This window comes from Glandiceps talaboti, chromosome 4 (genome assembly GCF_964340395.1).
Source record: "Glandiceps talaboti chromosome 4, keGlaTala1.1, whole genome shotgun sequence".
In the NCBI taxonomy this organism is placed as follows: Eukaryota; Metazoa; Hemichordata; class Enteropneusta; family Spengelidae; genus Glandiceps; species Glandiceps talaboti.
The window spans coordinates 22722200-22744680 of NC_135552.1; the positions used below are offsets into that span (position 1 = coordinate 22722200).

The 22481-nt window shown below is 36.5% G+C and overlaps 1 protein-coding gene and 1 non-coding gene across 3 annotated transcripts in view; one reads left to right on the plus strand and one right to left on the minus strand.

The window, feature by feature from the left end:
- The window catches only part of LOC144433932 (uncharacterized), a 90097-nt gene that overhangs the window by 65717 nt on the left and 1899 nt on the right, over window positions 1-22481 (plus strand). For both annotated transcript variants that reach the window (XM_078122341.1, XM_078122342.1), the window contains exons 7-23: window positions 2555-2635; window positions 6362-6523; window positions 7706-7786; window positions 9370-9440; window positions 9604-9715; window positions 11313-11586; window positions 11878-11972; window positions 12661-12708; window positions 13217-13310; window positions 14955-15144; window positions 15449-15516; window positions 15954-15979; window positions 16849-16956; window positions 17590-17666; window positions 17943-17994; window positions 18300-18437; window positions 19244-22481. The exon at window positions 19244-22481 is cut by the window's right edge and continues 1899 nt beyond it. In XM_078122341.1, the coding sequence (XP_077978467.1) occupies window positions 2555-2635; window positions 6362-6523; window positions 7706-7786; window positions 9370-9440; window positions 9604-9715; window positions 11313-11586; window positions 11878-11972; window positions 12661-12708; window positions 13217-13310; window positions 14955-15144; window positions 15449-15516; window positions 15954-15979; window positions 16849-16956; window positions 17590-17666; window positions 17943-17994; window positions 18300-18437; window positions 19244-19369 (1803 nt within the window). In that variant the 3' untranslated portion in view covers window positions 19370-22481. The remainder of the gene's footprint in view (window positions 1-2554; window positions 2636-6361; window positions 6524-7705; window positions 7787-9369; window positions 9441-9603; window positions 9716-11312; window positions 11587-11877; window positions 11973-12660; window positions 12709-13216; window positions 13311-14954; window positions 15145-15448; window positions 15517-15953; window positions 15980-16848; window positions 16957-17589; window positions 17667-17942; window positions 17995-18299; window positions 18438-19243) is intronic.
- On the minus strand, window positions 7106-7193 carry Trnar-ccu (transfer RNA arginine (anticodon CCU)). The gene is given in 2 exon segments: window positions 7106-7141; window positions 7157-7193. It is a non-coding gene; the product is annotated as a tRNA-Arg (tRNA).

The window sequence follows — 22481 nt, forward strand, 5'->3', positions numbered from 1 at the left end:
GGCCGTTTATAACTAAGTGAGTAATTCATATTTCATATCATTTGTATATTTGTATATTGCAAGCTTGAAACTATTCATGTCAAAGGTCACATTACACCAAGTGATAGTTTTGTATGTCAAGTGGATCGTGTGAGAAGAAGACCATCCAATACGCTACGTTTAGTTTTCGTAAATCCAAAATGACCACACGATAAATCTGTTTTGCTGAACCATATTACATTCCGGGGGTACTCTCCTAATTGGCTAGACGTATATGTACCACCCTTCGGATTGTTTTTTGTAGCCCTTTACTCTAAAATAGGGTTAAACTGTTTTTCTGGTGATGAAATGTGTAACATTGGGTCCACTCTATGCGGAGTTTTGTTTGCTCTACAATGGGTCCCGGGAAGGAGGCATGACATCTACCTCACCATCAGCTGATTCCCCCTGGCTAATTCCCTGGTTTATATTTATCTTATGTATCAGTGATTATTAGATATCCGACTTAGCATCCCCTGGTTGAAAATACTTATGTTATGTCTAATTATGGGATATGCTGAAAATTTGCATGTTAAAAAATGGGGTATTGATTTGTGGTCAAAATAGGCTTAAAATGGGGTTTGGTGGTAGGCAGCACTGACCACACACACACCTCTACCAGAGCTGGCCACTGGTATGATATCCCCGTATCACAGTCTTCAACCACTCTGTGTGAAATATCACAAGTTTCCATACAAGAATTCTCAAGCATTAGTCGACGAAAACTCAGGCATAATAAGACGCAAAAAGATTTATACAGGAGCCTATGATTAGAAAATTGAAAGCGTAATTGTCTTACCCCCGATTAGTGTAAACCGTAAAAATAAAATCAACCGTAAATCATAACCAAATTTGGTAATTTTCTCTTTGAAAAATAGACAGTGTGGCTCCTCGCATGTGTTAATGGTAATGCGTACTAACGTTACAATGTTATGTATCATTTAAATTAATAAAGTAATTAATGAATACAACTCTTGCTACTTGTTAATGTATTGATTGATTTAGAGTACTCACATGATGTCATCTGTACTAATTTCTATCGATTTGACAAATTTAATTGATTAACTGTCTAAGCTTAATTTCTCAATTGTGACTTTTTGCTGTGACATAAGTTTACATCGTGATTCGACAAAGTTTTTTGTTATCGTCATGATCAGCCAACTATCTTTAATCTCTGAGATCGTCATAACTTTTGCAACCATCACGATCGGTTGTCAGCGTTGTTATAATGACCACCGAAATTATAATTAATGGCAGCATGAACCATTATTGTTACTACCACCATCGGTACTAATACTACCACCACCACTACCACCACTGCCTCGCCAGTAAGTGCACCACCAACACCGTCCCACCAGCAACTGTACCACTATCACCGCCTCACAACACCACTACGACCAGCGCTACCACGACGGCGATCACTAGTACCACCACCACCACCACCACCACCACCACCACCACCACCACCACCACCACAGCACCACCAGCACAGACACAACCACCACCACCAGCACCATGCATCACCAAGGCAACAACAGATACAGCAACATATTTCACCAACACCACCACCACAACCACCACCAGCAGCAGTTGTAGCTACACCAAAGTCATAGTTAGATACAAGATGTTTCACCAATACCACCACCACCACAAACCTCATACCGCCACCATCAATACCACCATCAATAGCTTCACCACCAATACATGTATGTCATCATCACTACAATCACACTTAACCACTTTTCCAATTATATCACTCTCATATTATCATCCAGTATACACCCACAACAGTAACGACACCGACACAAGCTCATCACCATAACTCGAATTCATGACAACCGAAACCACAACCAAAATTACAAAGGCAACACAAGCACAGACAATAACCTTTGACATCCACTTAAATCGTTTGTATATTTCTTCGATATTAACACTAAATATGAAGAGAGAAATTTAATGCAAACTAGAGTAGATCACAGTTTTATTCGTCCCTCACAGTTCAAGGATGATACAGAGAATTCATCATAGTTGAACAATGACATTGCTTTGTCTTCTAAAAAGCCTAAGTATATTTAGATCAATTTCATTGCCATACTTTAACTGGGGATATATTATTTGATTAATATTGACTTTTTTTTTGCATAAGAGAATATTGTACGTAATCCTCTCTATTTTTAGTTTAAAAAAAAAATATCATGTATTGATGTATTGTCTAGTCCTTTGCCATCTACATCTGCGCCCCACGGTAAAGTAGAGTGTGGAATAACGACCGAGTCAGCTCATAACGTTTCTTTTCTATGTAGTAAAAGTTTACGTTGGACGTTCACATAGATATTTTTTCTCTTTCGCTCATAGTGTGAACAAAAAAAAAATTAAACGGCAGTCTGAATGGCATGCAAATGTTTTTGTCAAAGTATCATCACTATTGTAATCACTCATGCATATCAAATTGCATCTTATTTCATTACTCCACGTGTGACGTCACCGATGCAAAACAAGGTTTATTTATAGATGCTTGTATTTGGTTGGGTTGTAGGACTTCGAAGAATTCCATTTACATTTGGCGAAGAGTATTGCTCAATGCCTAACAGCGACGGCTAAGGCAAACCACACCAAGGTAAGTTAATAATGTAGTACCACAAAAAAATTTGCGCAACTGTTTTTTGTTTACTATGATGCCGTGATGCTTGGGTTGTCGTCTACTGGTTTTCGTCGGGAATAAACTAAGCGGTGCGTTCATGAGGATAACACAACTGTCAACCGTTCATCGATAATTTGCTATCCTTGTTGGCCCCACGGAACGCTGGTCTAATTCAGTGAGTAATATTTTCATTTATCTTTTAGCATCAATTAAAAAAACCACACGGGAACCGTTGGTGCATATAAATGACCTCGAAATTCAGATTCTGAACTCTTCTTCTAGACTGCCGACGGAATATATGATACTTGAAGACTGCAATGATAAAATGATATGCGGCAGTCTGTATTCGCTGAGCTTCTCAAACTTTTAATGACTATAGCTAGTACAACCCTCCAAGACGAGGCCAACACTTCGATCGCTCTGCAGAAACTCGTCAAATGACATCCACATTCCATTTTAGAAGGTCAAAATTCCATTCGAGCGTTCAGTTGAATTCTTGTCAGAGCCCGCCTGACATCATGGCTTTTCAACCCGGTTAATTTTCCGGCCAGGGACATGTACAGTCGCTGATTATAAAATAATTGGTGTGAAACGAACCAAAACAGCTCGTCTATTAGAAGAGGGATCGGATTCCGACACATAGACATGGAGATATACAAACAAACATAAATTTGGCGTGTATTTTGAAATTTATTTTATCGAATATCAAACGTTTATTTTATTGCCGGTAAATGTCTTTATGATTGATAATCCTAGTTAATTATTTATTTCAATCGCCATACCTTCTATATCGCCAAGTCATGTCCAGAAGAAATATGCCTGTTTTTTTTCACTGAAAACCTTTGTATACCAGCGCCTCAATATAAATGAAGGAAATTTTACGAACACTTTTCTGATATGTTTCTGTCTGATACCTTGAATGTGTCTAACAGACCGAAAACGCTAAAAAGCAAAATAGGTATACTTTATTTGTTTCTATGGAAACGAAACGTTAATCCAAAAATAGAGCTCCTATTTTGATCGCACAGTGGTATTGCTTGAAAGTTGAATGGCAATGTATTTAGAATACAATGTCATATATATAATTGGAATATTCCTATTCATTTCAAAACGAATTTAATTCCTTCCTTGGGGCATTTATATGTATGTTGGTCGTCATGGAAACAAATCAACCCATGTTTTAAAAAAAGTACAAATTAAATTTTAAATGATGCATCTGAAATAATGAAAAAAAATGACGTGACAAAAAGAAGCAGTGGCCCTATTTTACAAGTTTGTGATATTAGTATGAATAAACGTATATGAGGCACTTGTGGTTGAAAGCCTAGATCATCTAATTTGACTAGCTGCACCGTTGGTGTGTATTGCAATAACATTTGAGTTAGCGTAATAAACCACCAAACCAGCAAATTATACGGATCAAATATCATTTCTGGGCATGAGATAGATGTAAAACGTGTCTTCGTCACATAACTTGGACGTTATATCGCCGCGTATATCTGAAACCCCCTTTCCTGTACAAAGATCGACCGTCTGATATTACTGCAACGGCTGTTGAAATCCGTACAACAAATGGTCAACTACGTAATTCGAAAATTGTCACATCTGTTAACCTCATAATCAAAACGTGTGTTTGGAAATATTCAAATCTACATATAGCCTATTTAATCTAGAGGACGTTGACCCATAATATATTTGACAACGACAATGAATTCAACTTGAATGCTAAACTTGTTAGGTTATATTTTCTGAGTGTATTTAACAGCCGCCTCTTAGATAAACCACACGCAATATAATTCAAGTTCGAATCGTTGTATAGTGTTAAGTCATAGCATAGAAGAAAAAAACAACAATTCTGAAACTGGAAATGTTATATCCATATTTGATGACATTATTGATTTGCCATATTTCATTTGGTGTAAGTTGATCTTTCGTCGTTTTAAATTTTGTAGACCATGTGGTATTTAATATACAGACATCCCTGCAACGACCATTCATAAAGCTATCGTAAACTCGATTCCAAAGGTTTCATTAACTGAAGAGCAATATTATCAGTCAGTCAACCAACCAACCAACCAACCAACCAACCAACCAACCATCCAAGCAACCATCCAACCACCCAACCAACCAACCAACCAACCAACCAACCGATCAACCAACCAACCAACCAACCAACCAACCGACCGACCCATCTACCCATCCACCAACCCACCCATCCATCCCTCCATCAATAAATCACAAATTTCTCAATCAATGGAATAGTTATCTATCTATCTACCCATCCATCAATCGTATTAATAAATTTAGTATTTCTATCAGTCGAGGAAGATGTAGGATACAGAGTAGAAATAAATAACTTGCAACCACACACGTCTCCATACTAAAGATTACGACGTCAAATGGACTAACGAACACAACATATGGTTTTCCTCGCTTGGCAGGTAAGGTCAGGGGTGAAACAACCTCCAGGCACAAACGTGATAAAATATGAACATGCCAAAAGCTAAAGATCTTGCAATTGCTGACGTCGCCTTGATTATGTTTTTTTTCCACGAAAGAATAATTAAATTCATAAATCAATAGAATTACGACACATATCGATTGATTTAATAAAATATTAAATAAATTATGGAAAAAGATAATTTTAGGTGTTAAGACAACATTGAATAATTAATACTGTTGTCTTCGTTCGTGGTGAATATCCTGTTAAGTAGGGTTATTAAATACACACTACACGGTTGGCCTACTTCGTCTGCGCCGACAATTACGTCACAGTTCCTACGCGTTTATATGGATGAGTGAGTGGAGGTATAGGAAAGCATATAATTAGGTGTACATGTACTTTGGTGGTTAATTAATTTGAGACACTTTTGATGTGCCGTGAATAAAACACTAGGTATAGAATATACTAAAATATTTCAAGGGTACGTGATTTGCGGTAAGATATGCCAAGGTTTGGGGCATAGTATAGGTATACTTTGGTGGCAACAGCCGTGGACGTCAGGTGGTAGACAGCACTGTTCAGGAATTCATCCAAATGCAGTCTCGTTAGACACGCTATTCAAAGACTCATAAATATAAAAGTACAGGCTGCTTGTGTCTGCAAAGCAAGACATTATAACGTTGTGCTGTTATAAACATAGACAAATCTTATTCTTAAGTTATAAGTTTCTTTATTCTGATTGAAAATCCCTTTAATATTATGCGTCAACTAAGTCATGGTCTAAAACTTTACCAGCCAGCTCATTTTTTGGGTCACTTTATTTGTGTGTTAAATATTTGATTTGAAAGGACCCTTTTCCGTATAATTTCTATACGTTACTCAGTTAACCGTGTTGATAATTTGACTGTTCGAACTGATGTCCGTCTGAGATTTATCACATGCTACCATATAGCAGGTGGTCTTGTGTGCACTAATGACATTTAGGCACATCATATGATCAGATCCGTTTGAAATGAGATGAAGCTCTACCACAAGAATATGATGCCACTATTCCATCCATTCGAAAACAAACTCCGGTGATTGACTGCACCATCTGCATCTCCCGTTAACTGCTCCATTCCCTTGTTTCCCCAATCAGTGCATGACAGCGCTGCTCTTCCAATTGCAATGCCCCACGCTCCTCATCTCTCCAATTGCATCACGTACAAATGTTCATATTTGTCAAATGACTCACCATGTAATATATGTTTTCCTTCCAGTTTAGGGAAAGATCACATCGCCTGGAGCTCATTATGGATACATGTGCGACGGTAGAAAAACACAAGGACGGTGGCAGGCTGCCAGCACCTATTAGGCGGGCTATGAAAGCCCACACCAGGGATAGCTGCAATTACATTATTCCCGATCATGGAATTCCCGCGGTAAGTCCAATCAGCGCTTCCACAGGGTTGAAGGAAGAAATGCTGGACAACCCCTAATTCAAATAAATGAATACTAAAAAATATAATAGTATTTTGACATTTTAAAGATAAATGGCTCGTGGATAAGAATAACAACAGTGTGGTTAATTTTTGTTGATCAAATCTTACAGGCATAATCTAATTATATTAATATTAATATGATAAACAAAATTAAAGCACGTGTACTGAACTACAAATACATGTTTTGCTATATTTCATCACTACACAAACTGGTGATAAGGTCACTGAGAGAATAAAAATACTCATTCTAATTTATTGGGAATTTACGTTTTCTTCAGTATCACATTATTAAACTATGAAGCAATATTAATCATTCGCTTGGCGAGAGATTATATAAACGAAAATTTGAAAAAAAGTAGAATGACATTTTTAAATAAAAGTTGAGGATGGAATTACAAACCTGTCGTTGTCTTGTCTTTCACATATTGCAGGTTCGTTTCTGGTTCAAAGATATCTGTAATACTGCTAAAAACCACCGACTTGCATATTCAGTGTCTATACAGACATTAAAAGATATAAAACTACCCCTGGCGGGACTCGAACCCGCAGTCTTCGGTTGGCACTGATGTAGCTTAGGAGACCGACGCCTTATCCATTAGGCCACAGGGGCTGCTACACGTTTGCTCATCGTGACAGATTTTATTTTTGGAAAATATGGTGTCTTCTCGTTTTCATAACAGAGACGACCATCCAATTCAGCACTGTCATTTGTAGTGGGTCATTCACAAGGAATCATAGAAAAAGATAAAGAAAGCATTTATTTTCTCACCATAAAAACTTCCACACAATAATTTGGAGACACCAAGTAAATTTTTTTTATCGATTTTGTCCTAACGTATCTGTACATCCATATCCATAACCATGGTGCGGGAGTCTCCATTTGACGCGAAAATATGTTGTCATGAAAAAATCACAGCCGTTTATCTATTTCCCGCCCAGATTCCCGCCCAACTATAATGTAGCAAATAACACGTTTTAATCTTGCTCGTCTAAGTTAAGATAACTACCGTAGACCTCACTATAATTATTATATGAAATTCTTTGACTTTGTTGAAGTCAATAAAATCTTTACAACTCATGTCTGATCAATTTAAAATGTTATCTGTGCTATTTTTTCTGCAGGAATTTCTGACAGAAGAACTGATATCGAACGAGGACACAAGAGGCCCTTTGACTCAAAGACATGATTCTTTGAAAAAGGAGGTAAGAATGCAGTTCACTGTCAAACAGACTACAAGTATAGAAACAATTTCAACGATCATTTTGTTTACAAATCATTTACTGTACGTACAAAACCATTTTTTTTACACATTTGTTTTTTGTTTTTTTCTTCAATTGATTGGGTTATAAACACGAACTTGGTCTTATGTTGTTTCAAATCAATTTGTCTTGTTGAGTAGAAAACATGCTAAAGTTGCTTCGTTACATAGAATTTAAAATTGGTATTTGCCATTTTCACCAATATTGCTGCTTTAAAGCAACTGTAGCCGTAACGTTTTGTCAACTGAAATGTCGATGCTGACCGTTAACTCAAGTCGTAACAGTTGCAGTTTCTCTGTATTATCGCTCTGTTGTCTAATATTTCATCCCTACACACTGCCACAAAATAGTCAATCATAATTTTCTTATGAAAAATTAATTATGTACCTTGTAAAATTTGCCCCTTGAAAACTTCTAACATGTATTAAGAAGACCGCGATGCACTATGGTAGCTGCAGATTCGTATCTGAAAGTCAAAATGGTTCACACCGTCAAAATTTTCTCACTGTCGTCTACTAAGTTTACTAAATTCTTACAGTATTTGGCTTCAATACGAAATGCTGACCGTACACGTAGATATTAAAGACTGTTTCTCTATTGAAAAGGAAAGGTTCCATGCACTAAAAAAGCAACAGGAAACTTAACTGTTTCCTTTATTCATTTTGTCTTGAAAAGCTAAATTGCTTCTGCTTCCAATTTTGGCGGGAAGGTGCTGATCGATTTTTTAGGCACGGTAATTTAGATAATTTCTAAACAATGCAAGTGTGATCAGATTATTCATCCGCCCTACTGTCGCATTTCTTATCCAAAATGAGTCCAAATATTCTAGCAAAACAAGCCTTTCAATGACTTTACTTTGATGAGAACGAAACGTTCTTTTCACTTTTTCCCCAACTGCTATCTCAGAGTCTAGTGCTTTGTTACAAAACAACATACGGTCATCACGATTCACTATAGTTTTTTCTTTGTCATAATGTGCATGCAACTGATCATGAAGGATATTTTCCCAAAACGCCTAGTAGTACAAATTGACTCTTTTGGGACTACGTGCTACATATTCTAAGTGGTCTCTTAATATATTTTATACCCTTTAGTACTTAGTAACAAATTTTTATCATAAACTGTCTCTATTCTACGCACGTTTCTGCTACTCTTTTATTTTTTTATCTACTTCGTTGTCTTATTGGGTAAGGTATACGACAGATTTATCCTTGCGTTTGACAGTGACAAATCTGAGAATCAAGTATTTCTTGGCACCACCGGGATGTATAGTAAATTTTAGTATGTCGGCGAATTTAGATGAAAAATGACTACACGAACGAGTGACATCAATTAGAGGGCGATAGAATAGTAAATCACTCTAACAATTAGATGGCATACGAACATCCAAAAATGCAAGCGATCAAAATCGCTGAATTGCCTAAATATACGAGAATTTTGAAGACGTAGAAAGTAATGTACACTTTACGTCGTTTACGAAAATGTAACCCTCTCTCTCTTTTTTATCCCTCTTCTTTTTTTTTCAGGCCCGTGAACTTGAAGTTAAAATAAGTTATTCAGAGAAAGCAATAGAAACATTACTTGAAAAATACGAAAAGTGAGTAAAATGAATGTTCATCCTTTTAAATGTTTTCTTGCGACTCATGTCTCAAATATTTATAAGTATCGGCATTTATAGAAATAGTTTTTTTTTTCTTGTATTAGGTCCGAACTCAGAGCGTAAATAATTTATCCAGTCTGTATTTTTTTTTCTTTTGCAGTCTTTTGCAATCACAACACTACGGCAGGGCTTATGAAACTAAAGAAGAAATACTTAAACTGAAACAAGCCAAAAGAAACGCAAGAACTCAGCTTGCAATATGCAAAGATCAGGTAAGGAGTTTATGAATTTGTACTGTTACTTAGCATTCATGGATTGATTTCCAATTTGCTACAGAATTCTGTACTCTGAGCTAATAGATTATCTCCACTGTTTAATGTGCATACTTAAGGTATATGTACCGTTATCATCTCGACAACTAGGGAATTCACATCCCTGGAGAGCTATTGTAGGATTTTCGATACTGCTTACTCTGGCAGTAGGGGTAAGCAAAATTGTGTCCAGCGTTGCATTAAGGGTTCCTTCAGTAATAAGAGGGGGGGGGGGAATCAAGCGCGGTCTGTTTCTTTATTTCTTATTTTTAAGGCCCTCCCCCAATTCCGTTTTCTAAAAAATGGTCCTCCCTCCCACAACTTGATTTCCTTTCTCTAAAACATGACCCTATTTTAAATTAAATTAAATTAAATTCTGTCAGAAATGAAAGGAGAGACGAGTCCCAGAATCAATGGTAAGGATCCAATCCCACCGCTGCCACCACATTAATAATTTCAAAAGCATTATCACTAGCCACTACTGCCACCACAGTGAATCTGTGTAAAGGCACTGCATTAACCATTTCAATATCATACCACATCATCCCCAATCCTCTCTCCTATGAGACCCATACCTCTCCTCACACCACAACTAATACTTGATTCATGACTGCATGGTTACCAGCAGCGATTTGACTGACATGTTCAGATATTGCATCATTACAATGGTGACAGTGGTGGGATGTGGAACCCGGGGATGCTATAAAACCAAATACTAGTAATAGAAAGTTTGATAATACAATTAGTCTATTTTTCTAAATATGCCCGCCCCCCCCTCCCCCGAGAACCGATTTATAAAATGTGACTCCCCAATCCCCAGCCCCCCCCGTAAGTACTGTAGGCTCCCTAAAATTATCTGATACAGTGATAGTGTATGGAAACCAGTTAATAGGGCGTAAAGTTTCAGCACATGACCTCTAAAGTGTCCGCCTCGGCGCCACTATGATTTCAGACACTAGGTTGAATGTCTCGTTAATGATATCGGAGAAGACGCCATTGTTTTAAAAGTAATCTTAAAATATAATACATCTAGGGTCGAAGAACACGTACTACACAGACACAACAGTTCTTTATCTCGGCGACATATTATACAATCATGTAAATCATGACTGTTTGAGGTAATACTTACATAGCATGTGGATAGCTTATCTGTCGTATTTCATCAGGGGTGGGGAAGGGTAGGGGCAAGCGTTTTTATGTTGCAAAACTGCTAATAAACATGTTTGGAATTCTGGCCAGACCTTTGCTCGCAAGAGGGCGCTCTCGAATAAAAACGAAATGTATTAATGTATTAAAACTCCCCAATAATACTGAGCCGATACGTAAATCATCACAACTAATTGAAATGAAAAGTTAAAAACTGAATTGTTACAGTCACAGTTTTGCAATATCAGCGCCCCTGTGGCCTAATGGATAAGGCTGTAGAAGGTAACCGGGGATTGCGGGTTCGAGTCCCGCCAGGGGTACTATTATTATCTATCTTGGCCACCTTTTCGATAATGACATTGCATTATTACGAGACAGAGAAAACACACTTACAACTTTGTTTCATTTTCAGTTAAAATTATTTACATCTGAGGTGCTAACTGACGCCGAATCAGAACCTCGACCGGATTCTCCTCGAGATTTCAGTCCAAGACCTCGTTTTGGTAGGCAGGACAGTGGCAGGGAACCTAACGGACATATTCCAGACCACGATGAAAAGACACCCCCATTGTCACCAAAGAGCCCGGCTAAAAAGTGTAATGGCTCAGTACCGACAAGTCACTTGTTTCAGGAGCATACTTTCAAGAAACCTACGACGTGCGAGAATTGTAAAGCCCTCCTAAGTGGTGAGTAATTGCGCTACAGTTTGCCAATTTTTTAGTCACTTCTGTGAATTGAGGAAACCTCTTACCGTACATACAGTATTAGGTATAGCGGAATACATTGTCAATTATTGTTAATTTATGGCAAGCATGAATGAACATTTTCTGACCTGTTATTTTCTGATAACATGCATTAGAGCGGTCTTAAGTCTATTGATGTCAGTTTTCCATCTCTGGAAAGTCCACATTTAGTCAGTTGTCATTTTATCGTACTCTAAAACACAACCTTTTCCAATAACTTGTTCACCTGTATAGGTCTGGTTAAGCAATGTGTTAAATGCACAGCTTGTAAAATGGCGGCGCACCAGAAATGTATTGACCAGCTACCACCATGTACGAAGCGCGTTGAGGTAAGGCCATTGATCAGTGTTTTATTTGAATATGTTAGCATATTTAAATTTGTAGCGAGAGGGATTTTGAATGGCGCCACAGACTACACAAGAGCTTGCCACTCCATCTATAGCTGAAATGATGTAGGCTTGGTGTTTCACTCATGAAACATCACATGTTTGACTCTAGACTACCACTACCAGAGACACAACAAACACAGCAGGATCCTAATTGCCCAATCACATTGAACACTGACAAGCATTGCTATTCTTTTGCATTGTAAAAAAAGCTTCTAATGAAAATATTACACTTGGACATGATGATTTTAATGGCTGCAATTATTTATTTTCTAATTCATAATCAACATTTCAACTTGACTACTTCTACATCCCCACTGTGCACAGCACCTATGTAATTGTTACTTTTGCATTAGAAGTTGTCTGAGGGTGTGTCATGTTACATGAGTGAAACACCAAGCCTATATCATTTTAGCCGTAATATGATGATTACAGTGTGAAAGAACGAGAACACAAAACAGTAAGCATTCTAAACGGAAGTGACGTTAAGCCCGAAAGTGAGGCATGTTGCTTTGGTCGTCTGCGCTTTGTGTTTTTTTACGAAAAACACTTTCAAAGGCCAAAAGCTTTACCTGCATTGACAGTTACAGATGTCAATTGAATAATTGTCACCAAATTTTTGTTCCAACAGGGGAGAGGAAAACTATATAGACAAAATAGTTTCACAGCTTTAACGAATGTAAGTTAAAATTGTTTTACTAAGCAATATTAAACATGTCACACTTTTCCTTCACAGACATACACTACAAAATGTTTCGAGGTAGGAAAGTACAGCGGCTTTTTGTATATATGTTTCAAAACCTCAATCCTTAAAAAAAGTTAACATACCATTGCCTTAATAACCTTACAACCATTGTGCCCACTAAAATATATATTTACTCTAAAGTGCGTATTTTTGTAACTTCATTTCTCCCCTCAATTCTGTATATTATATATGTGAATTTATAAAAATAATAAACATATGTGAAATTATGTAAGTGTCTTTTATATAATTTTGGTGCCCACCACTTTTGCAATTTTCACCTCTTTCAGTCAGAGCCCCCACCCCCCCGAATCCCCTTTTAAAAGTAATAGTTACTGAGCTAAGATTACAATTGGAGGCTTTATTCAAGACTTTGACCCTTGACCTCCTGTAGAAGATATATTGACACTGATGTTACTGCTACTATACTTACTTGCTTCTTTAGTTTACGAAAAAGAATTTGCTTCGAAGACAAAGAAGTCTTTCTGACGTGTTCCGGCCAAGTTCACCGCCACCAAAAGATGAAAATGACAATAAAGGTAAAGTCACGTGCGTGTTAGAATATTTGGTATCCGTATTCTTGCAAGAATAAATTTTGAAATGCATTGAGAGCGACAGTAAATATTATGTCATTCGAACTCTAAGAATGTTGGAACTACTAGATTGCCACTTTTGAAGTATAGAGACCTACCAATTTTCATAATAATATTATTTTTTTTATGGAATATGGTATATGTATGTTCATATACTCAAATGTTTAATCGATAAATGATCAATACTCTGCAAAACGTGCTTAATTATAATCTGCATATCGTTCGATATTGAGGTGAGATACTCTATCGACACTGACTCATTTTTTTTAATTTTCACATTTAATATATAGAGTTGATAGTATTGTAGTCAAATGAACAGGTGCCATTATATACGGTCTTAATTAGAACGATAGAGGGCTACTGGCACTTTTTGTTCTACAGTATGAATTTTCAAAAATTATCAAGGTTCGAATTTTTTTGGAATATGTAGATTATATGATTCTATTTGCGTATTTGATCACGTGACACCCCACAAACTACACATCGGGGAAAATCACAAGTTCAACGTCTGCTGTGGATGTGAACGTTCCATGCGTACTTTATTTCACTGTACTTAAGTCAATATACATCAAACCCTGTCTAACAATATTTGAAGCAGCTTCATGTTTTTTATACGAGATCAAATATTTTTTTAGCCTAGAGGTCAAAGGTCATTCAAAGTCCCCTTGTATTAGAGAGGGTGAGCTTTACAAAGAATCCAAGACATGTTTTACTTTCTTTTTGTTAACTCTAACTGATATCTCAATTCTATTCAGATCGGGTATGAGGGGATATAAAACGGGGTGTTGACATTTTTTTTTTAAAGTTACACGTGTTACCTGTTTTGAGGTCACGATCAAATATGCAAAATAAAAATCACATGCTATACACATTCACAAAATTCAAATCTTGAAAATTCCTAAAATATATACTTTGTTTGTTGTATCTATAACCATTCACTTTAAATGCTATTAGAAAATAATGTGTCAACAACGCTTAAAACTTCTGCAACCTTTAAGTTTAAGATATATTGATGGTATTGTCTATTGATAGTATTAAGGTAGCATGTGCCTCGTGGACCAATTTACCTGAACAATTAAAGTTCTCAAAACCCCTCTACACTTTGCCATGTGGAAGCTTGGTCCTGGTGTTTTTGAAATAAAGAACGTACATTTTGTGATTCACCGACTTGTTTTCGAGGAAACCGACAATGTTTAATCTCCCGATAGAAGTGACAGTATTCGGCGGCCATTTTGGATTCTATAATGATATCAGTTCGACCTCTATCTTTCAGAAATTTGTGCGATGCCCCACTTGTTTCTCATCATTTTACCTTTAAGAACGCGTTGTACTATTCTTGAACATATGAGGACAAAATTGTACATTTTTATTCCATTTGTTCAATGATAATACAACATTGAATTAAACGATAGAGCTGATCTTTCAGGTCATCGATAAAACATGAAAAAACCCAAATGATTTCAAAATGACCTGTACTTACCATTAACATTCACATTCACATTCACATTCACATTTACATTCACATTCACATTCACATTCACATTCACATCACGATAAATTAACTCTCCTTTTTTGCCTTATCAAATGCAGCCCAGTCAGAAATTGATTTCGTCTACGAAACAATCAAAAATGCTAAAAGTATGTCCGGATTGAATCCGGAAGAACGTGCTCATCCTGGTGGCGCGAGTGGGTACGATACTGATGGTAGTGACGTCAGAAGCACGTACACCAGCAGAAGGTCATCAATTGCGTCAACAATGTCAACAATGTCAACTGTTAGGTAGGTGTAGATACTTAATGAAGGTAAAGCTACAATTATTATGAAATTATATATATATATATATATATATATATATATATATATATATATATATATATATATATATATATATATATATATATATATATATATATATATATAGCTAATCGTTGACATTAGTGGATAGAAGTACTTTCTCATCTGAGAAGAATTACAAAAAATACATTGAGCATTATGCACTTGATTTCTTTCTAATGCCTTTAAGACAAGGTTTTAGATTAAATCTGAACTGAACAACTGTAACCTATTTTCATTCTTGTTGCAGTCTCGCTAAATCTCAAGACAGTCGTCGCTCAATCATGAAAGGCAGGAGTATATCTTTGGATTACACAGGTTAGTATGTACCTAGATGACGATAAGGCAGTAATTGTTATTTAAGTGTGTCCACTGTCCTTTTAGCGTGCCGCGATGAGTTACAAATTTCACCAAGGCACCAACATATACATTATATCGCACCCCTGATGTTTAAAGATTAGTTACGGTCTCGACCCCAAGGGTTGTAAGATCACCAAATGGCTTTACATCCCTGTAATCGTCTCTCAGGGAATACGTGTTTTCAATGTTGTTTAAGTAATAGCGCCATCAACTTTGAACATTTCCTTTGAAAGACGTTTGACATCCCAATAGACAGAATGAAAAGACCAATATATTTCATTGCATCGTGACGGACAGGGTTTATTTCACAATCAGGATAGCCTTGTTGTGTTGTCACTTCTTTTTACCAGGCACAATACTACCATTAATATTGTGATATTTCTTAAATCTTTCAGATCCTAAACTCTCAAAGAAAGGATCGGTGAGTATGAACAGAAATAGTTTGAGGAGTTCGATTTATTTTACTGATGTGTTTGTGATGTAAGTTAATTGTGAATTCACCACATACAAATAGATGTCTATTTTTGTCACATCAACTGATAGATGTGTGGATTTGATGGGTGGATAGGTGGGTGGGTGGATGGATGGATGGATGGATGGGTGGGCGAGTGGGTGGATGGATGGATGGATGGATGGATGGATGGATGGATGGATGGATGATGGCCTAATTAGGTGATGAATGATTAATAAGGTGGATTGATGCTGGTTTGTTTGATCGATTATACCTTGATGACGGTAGGATTGATGAGTTGATGACGGGTTAGCAAATAGAATGTTTGATATCATGGGTTGATGACAGGCGATCGAGTAGGTAGAATGATAGGGATGGAAGTGGGTAGGTTGATGGATTGATGGTAGGATAGGTAAATGGTTGGATGGGGGGGGGGGGGGTTAGGTGAATTAAGTTCGGCTAATTGATGGAGGTTGGTGCAGGTGACGTGGATGGGTGGAAGTAATGAAACTGTATGGACGGAAGTACTTATAGATCTTTATCGAATGAATGAATGAATGAATGAATGAATGAATGAATGAATGAATGAATGCATGCATGAATGAATGAATGAAAATGAATGAATGAATCAATGAATGAATGAATGCAGTGTTATTGAAAGTGCATGTTGCTATTACTTTGTATTTGATCACTGACTTCATATAAAATAAATAAACAAATATATATTCCTTTGTAAGCTGAGCATTAACGCTCCCATTACAGTAGAATTTAATGGCTCTATGTACAACCCACTCTAAGTTCAATAATTTTGAACAGTTTTATATTTTGATTGCCTGCAGATACGAAAACAAGGCTATGCAGTAGAGACTAAACGATCAGTCTCTCTGCCCTCTGACCCCCACCAAGGACGTGTAGTCTATCAGCACTTTGATGCAGAAAACCTACAGGTTTGCCATAAAAATAATAACCTTCTTTTATTATTACCAGATACTTTATTCTTGTAATAATAACATCCCTTATGATTATGACCTGTTACTTCATCCTTGTAATTATCATTAAAAAAATTTAGTTTGATGTTTATTCATATATAATTATAAAAACGTAAGATGCAATTTCTCTTCTTTCAAAGCGGTTTTTTCATCAAATGTTCTTTTGCCTGTTGAATGAATGAATGAATGAATGAATGAATGAATGAATGAATGAATGAATGAATGAATGAATGAATAAAGTATTATTGACATAAACACATGAATGTAATATTTCATAAACAAATTACATGATGTGATGTGATGTTCACAAAGGCAAATATTAATGTATGCAAAGCCTTCGATGTCGTATATACATCGCTTTTAAGTTGTTGCAATTATTATATGTGATACAGCACAAGCCTGCATCCTCTTTATGCGACATGATAGTTTATTATCAAGATTTCATAATCGTATTGTGTAAACTTCGTTCCAAGTTTTAGCGTAATGCCTCCATCGAATTAAATATTTTCATGCGTTATCACACTGGAGATGCGTGATGTGATGGAAGATGCTGTGTCTCATGCTAACTTTTCTTTTTGAATTTTGTTGTAGGATGAGGGCGACAGAGGAAAAATTTACATAGCACTGCATGATTTTGAAGGAGGAAAGACCGATGATCTGCCACTCAAGTAAGTCATTATAAATGTCTATACTGTAATAAACGTTTTTAGTTTTGACTTACCTTGGTTGTAACGCACTGGCAGTTGAAAGCTTTTGAGTAATAAGCTAACAATCTGTCTTCGTCGAACTATCCTCATCAGAATCACACATTAATTTGTGCAATTTGTCGTTCTGATGACACACCAACGTTGTCATTTTGATAAGGATCGTCCACCAAGACAAATCTAAAGCTCAATAACTTGCAGTGTTATTAATTCTGATGTCATTATTTCTTTTTCTTATAGGGCCGGCGTTCTTGTTTCAGTGCTTGACAAACCAAGCGAACGATGGTGGAAGGTACGTTAATTATCAGTAAAATATTAACCAGACTTATTTGACTAGATAAATGGTAATAGCATCTAGATATTTTTAATCAATTTTAATCAACATTTTGATATATTCAATACGTTTTACAGCTGTCAGGAAAGTTGAAAAAAAAACTTCTGAAGATTACATATAATTATTCTATGAGGATCGAGGTACCACACGGTGTCTGTGAAGTTTTACAGAATGTCAGTGTTCGTGAATGCATGGCCTGTACGAAGTTTAAAATGCGTTCGATGTGTGCTTACATACTGATAATACATTTGTTTTGCTGATAGGGTAAAGCGTCTGGTGAAGTTGGCTATTTCCCATCATATTGTGTCGAAGTGCTGGAATCATGGGAGCGCCCTCTTCGTGTGACGAGGAGTTACAGTGCAGCCGAGCAAGCTAATCAACTGTCGCTCAAGCGTGGACAGGTGAGATTAAGATAGAAATAGGCGTATTGCGTACATGTTTCCTCAAAATGTATTAAAAATAAGAGTGCCTTGAATCGTTGAAGTGGATGTGTTCAAATCCGATACAAATACTCTTTTATTAGTCTGGAAGTCAAGTCTGTGCATATAGCAAAAATAACAAACAAACCAATAACCACCACCACCACCACCACCACCACCACCACCACCACCACCACCATCATCATCACAACCACTAATAATATTAAATAATAATGAAATAATATATAATCACAATTCTAATAATAATACCAAAAAACAATATTGAATATATGAAAAAACCGAGAAAGTGTCATCTCTGAGCGCGTTTATGTAAACTTATATTTGTGGAGATACGAACATTTCATAACCACCGTACGAATATCATACATGAGTATAAAGTGTACTCGAACCACGTATACTTGTGTAGTACTCTCGACAGTTAGCAGATACAATCGACAGTTCGTCAAACCATGACATGTTATCTGTCAATGATGAACACATTTAATGTGAGGGTCAACACAGCTATGTCAACAGTACGAGGCCATCACAGCTGTCATTCAGTAAACAACCAGAGATACTGTATTTGTATTAATACATTTTCATTCCTAACTGTAAATGTCACACTGACAGATTTCTTGAAATATGGATTGAATTTATATTATATAGGTAATCGGAGCTGATCACTGTAAAACACACGTGTTATTCATTAAATAAGTTTATAGAGCTAGTGTCAGACATTCGTTTCAGAAGAGAGTTTGCTTTAATAATTGTGTTTTCCTTTTTTTCAGATTGTAATACAAATATCTGAGCCTGAGAACGGCTGGGTAGTTGTAAAAACAGGCCAGCGAGAAACTGGACGATTTCCGTATCAGTATTTACAACCGCTGATGCGCAAAAGTTCGGCCTCAACATGATGATGATGATGGTGTAAATTCGTTTGATGGCTTCAGTTTATTTGATTGATGTCGCGCGTTCGACTGAGTTCGGGTACGTCCGGATACCTTCGGAGAAAACGAATTCAAGTTGAGCGGAGAGTGAGTGCATCGTCTGCCTGCTGTAATCGGACGCACGTACAGAATTTGAATTTGAGAACTTGGTGTTTGTGTATGAGGTGATACTAGCACAGATAAGTATACTACTGAGAGGGTGATATACATCTTTTGAGTGTGAGATGCAGCAGGTACAGTTGTCCAACAAATGAGACATCGTTGTCAAGACGACACCCGAATAGATGCACTCCAGGATGTCGAGAAGTTATATCGCTGATTATTCCTCCATCAATCAATATTGCGGTGAAACTCCAATTCGACAACACGGTCTCGACATCTTTTCTTTTTAATTTTTTGACAACATTCAGGATACTAACAGTTATCCTACGGTTCTTCGTGTGAAGACCACACATTGGTTTTGATAACCAACAGAGCCGCGATCTCGAGGACTATTATTTTCATTAAATGCTAATGATGACAGTTTTTATTATGGAAACACAACTCAACACTTGGCTATACAAGTGTCAGATGTGCATATTTATTGATACGAAGATTTAGTACAATCTGGTTGGTTAAGTTTTTTTTCAACCCCCTAGAAGTTATTGAAATTTGTGTGTCAGGGTGTATTTTTTACTTTTAAACAACTCAGAAAATAGACGATTTTGTAGATGGATTATTCGAAGAGAGTACACCTTTGAAGGTCACTCATATTTTATCATAAAATCAAAACTTTTGGTTTTTTAAGCTTTTAAACGTAATAGTCACTCAATGATTAATTTATTTGTAAAGGTTTGATACTATTTTATTACCCCAAATAATACAATGCAAGAATGCAATCAGACGGAATAATTTATTTTAATCATAATTTTATTTCTGTACAAATTCCTCAAATTGCATGACAAAAAGATTCACCTAAGAAATTTGGCCAGAGTGAACATACACGCTTTTGATTCTGCCGTATAAGTATCATCTTCATCTCGAAATCAGTTATAAAAAGTCATTCAAGTGTTTGAAGTTGGTCGAAAAATCTTGTTATTTGGAGTGTTTTAAGAATCAGTATTGCATTTGGATTACTGAGAACCAGCGAGTCTCTGTTTCTTGTTCTTGCTGGTCAGCATGTATATACTTAAAATGCGATCAGATTATGGTGAAAAATGATAAATTTTGAAGATAGACCATTGTTGTGAAATAAGCTAAGAGTGAAAAGGATACCGATACACTTTAATGAGATTTAGACGACTTGCCTTGCATGGCTGAAAATGAAGCACACGAACTTCTAACAAAAAAAAAGATATATACTTGCGAATTTAAGCAAAGCGATATTTGCTACTTGCAAATTTACCCGTACTTCACAGGCCTATATATAACATCAGTACTGCTCTTGAAATAATACCCTCATTTTGTAAGAATCTAATGAATTAATGATATGATGGCTTTTTTTATTTATATTGAACTTTTCACGGACGATTTTTATACAAACTAAATTCGTAGTATCTTAATCAATGCGTATGACCACTTAAGTCTGGGAGTATGGCTGGCGCCACCATCATTCAAAATTTAATGCATTCATGAATGTTTACCAGTCTCTCGTACAACTACTTTGTTATTGATGAGGCATGCGCAAGTTATCGTATGTGTAATTATGCATCTCATCTCCACACAGTTACAAACGTTTTAATCACCTTGTTTTTGTCTTTGCTGAAATTATGAAGGTCAAATTTCCCCTAACCACGTGTGCTTATTAATTCTGCCGCCAAACTTCCAGTTATGTTTATGTGTTTGGCCGCAAAAAATCACAAGACATCACATTCTTCACGGAAGTTGACGCCTGTTGAGAAAGGCGGCCATATTGGAAGTTGTGACGTAAATTTATTCATACCTCAATGTTCTATATGTATGTAGGTCGATGTTTGTTACATTTGGTATTCAGGTTTGGATTCAGCGATTTTAGACACATGATAATCCGACAACACAGTGATATATCACGCGATGTTATTACAAGTATGGACGTAAACATTCACTGTGAAAAATAGCCGGCAGGATATCCGCCGTTGTAGGAATCAATCACTTTCACATCGTATTTTTTCCATTATCACTTGTTACTTGTGCAGTGACAGGAAGCAGAGAGTTGGTGCTTCAATATCAAAAACAAAAAGCGTTTTTGATCTTACTAGTCGATTTAACTCTTTGCGCTCATGGCTGTAACAAGACACCTGACACACACGACTCTCAACGTTGATCAAGTTTACCTAGAGCATAGTGCTCAGCAACACCAAGACTGCATATGATACCATGAATGTCTTTTTGAGTTCTCTGATGTATCCATGAGTATATTACGTACCCCAACTGATGCTGGACGTAAAAATAGTGAACGTCCATAATGTTGTGCGAATTGAACTTGTCAGATTGACTGTTGTTCGGAGGGAACTTGAACTGAAACGCCCAGAATACCTACGGTGGGGTTGGCAGCTGTATTCAACCAGCCTTTCAAAGAACACTACAGGGGTATCTTTTTTCATGAAAAAGATACAATTTTATTTGCCGTGAGGGTCTTGAAATATCTTATTAACAGTATTTATGTCGCCAAATTAATAAGCGACCTTTAAAGTTACAACGAACTCTTACCCCGCGAAAGTATTTTTCTGACAACACTTGACGAACGGGAGTAACATTAAAGAGGCACATGCCTCGTTCCCCCAATACATTTTATGCACACAACAGGGGATAGAGAGATTGTATGAATTTCAAAAGTTAAATTTGTGAAGCAAAGGATGCCCATGCCTTCAATAATGGTCGAAAATCTTGATTATGTAATTATTTGTGTATATGTAATATGTCATTTTAAAATATATGTATATTCTAATGTCGATAGCTGTAGTCAAAGTTTCTTTACGGAAAATTCCCAATTCCGTATTTCAAATTTTCTCAACTCAAACTTCAACAACTGTCAGTAAAACGCATTGTCGAATGACCCAATAAATATATGTACCTAAAATATTAAGGTGTGTGGAATACAGAAATCACAAACACAACACAG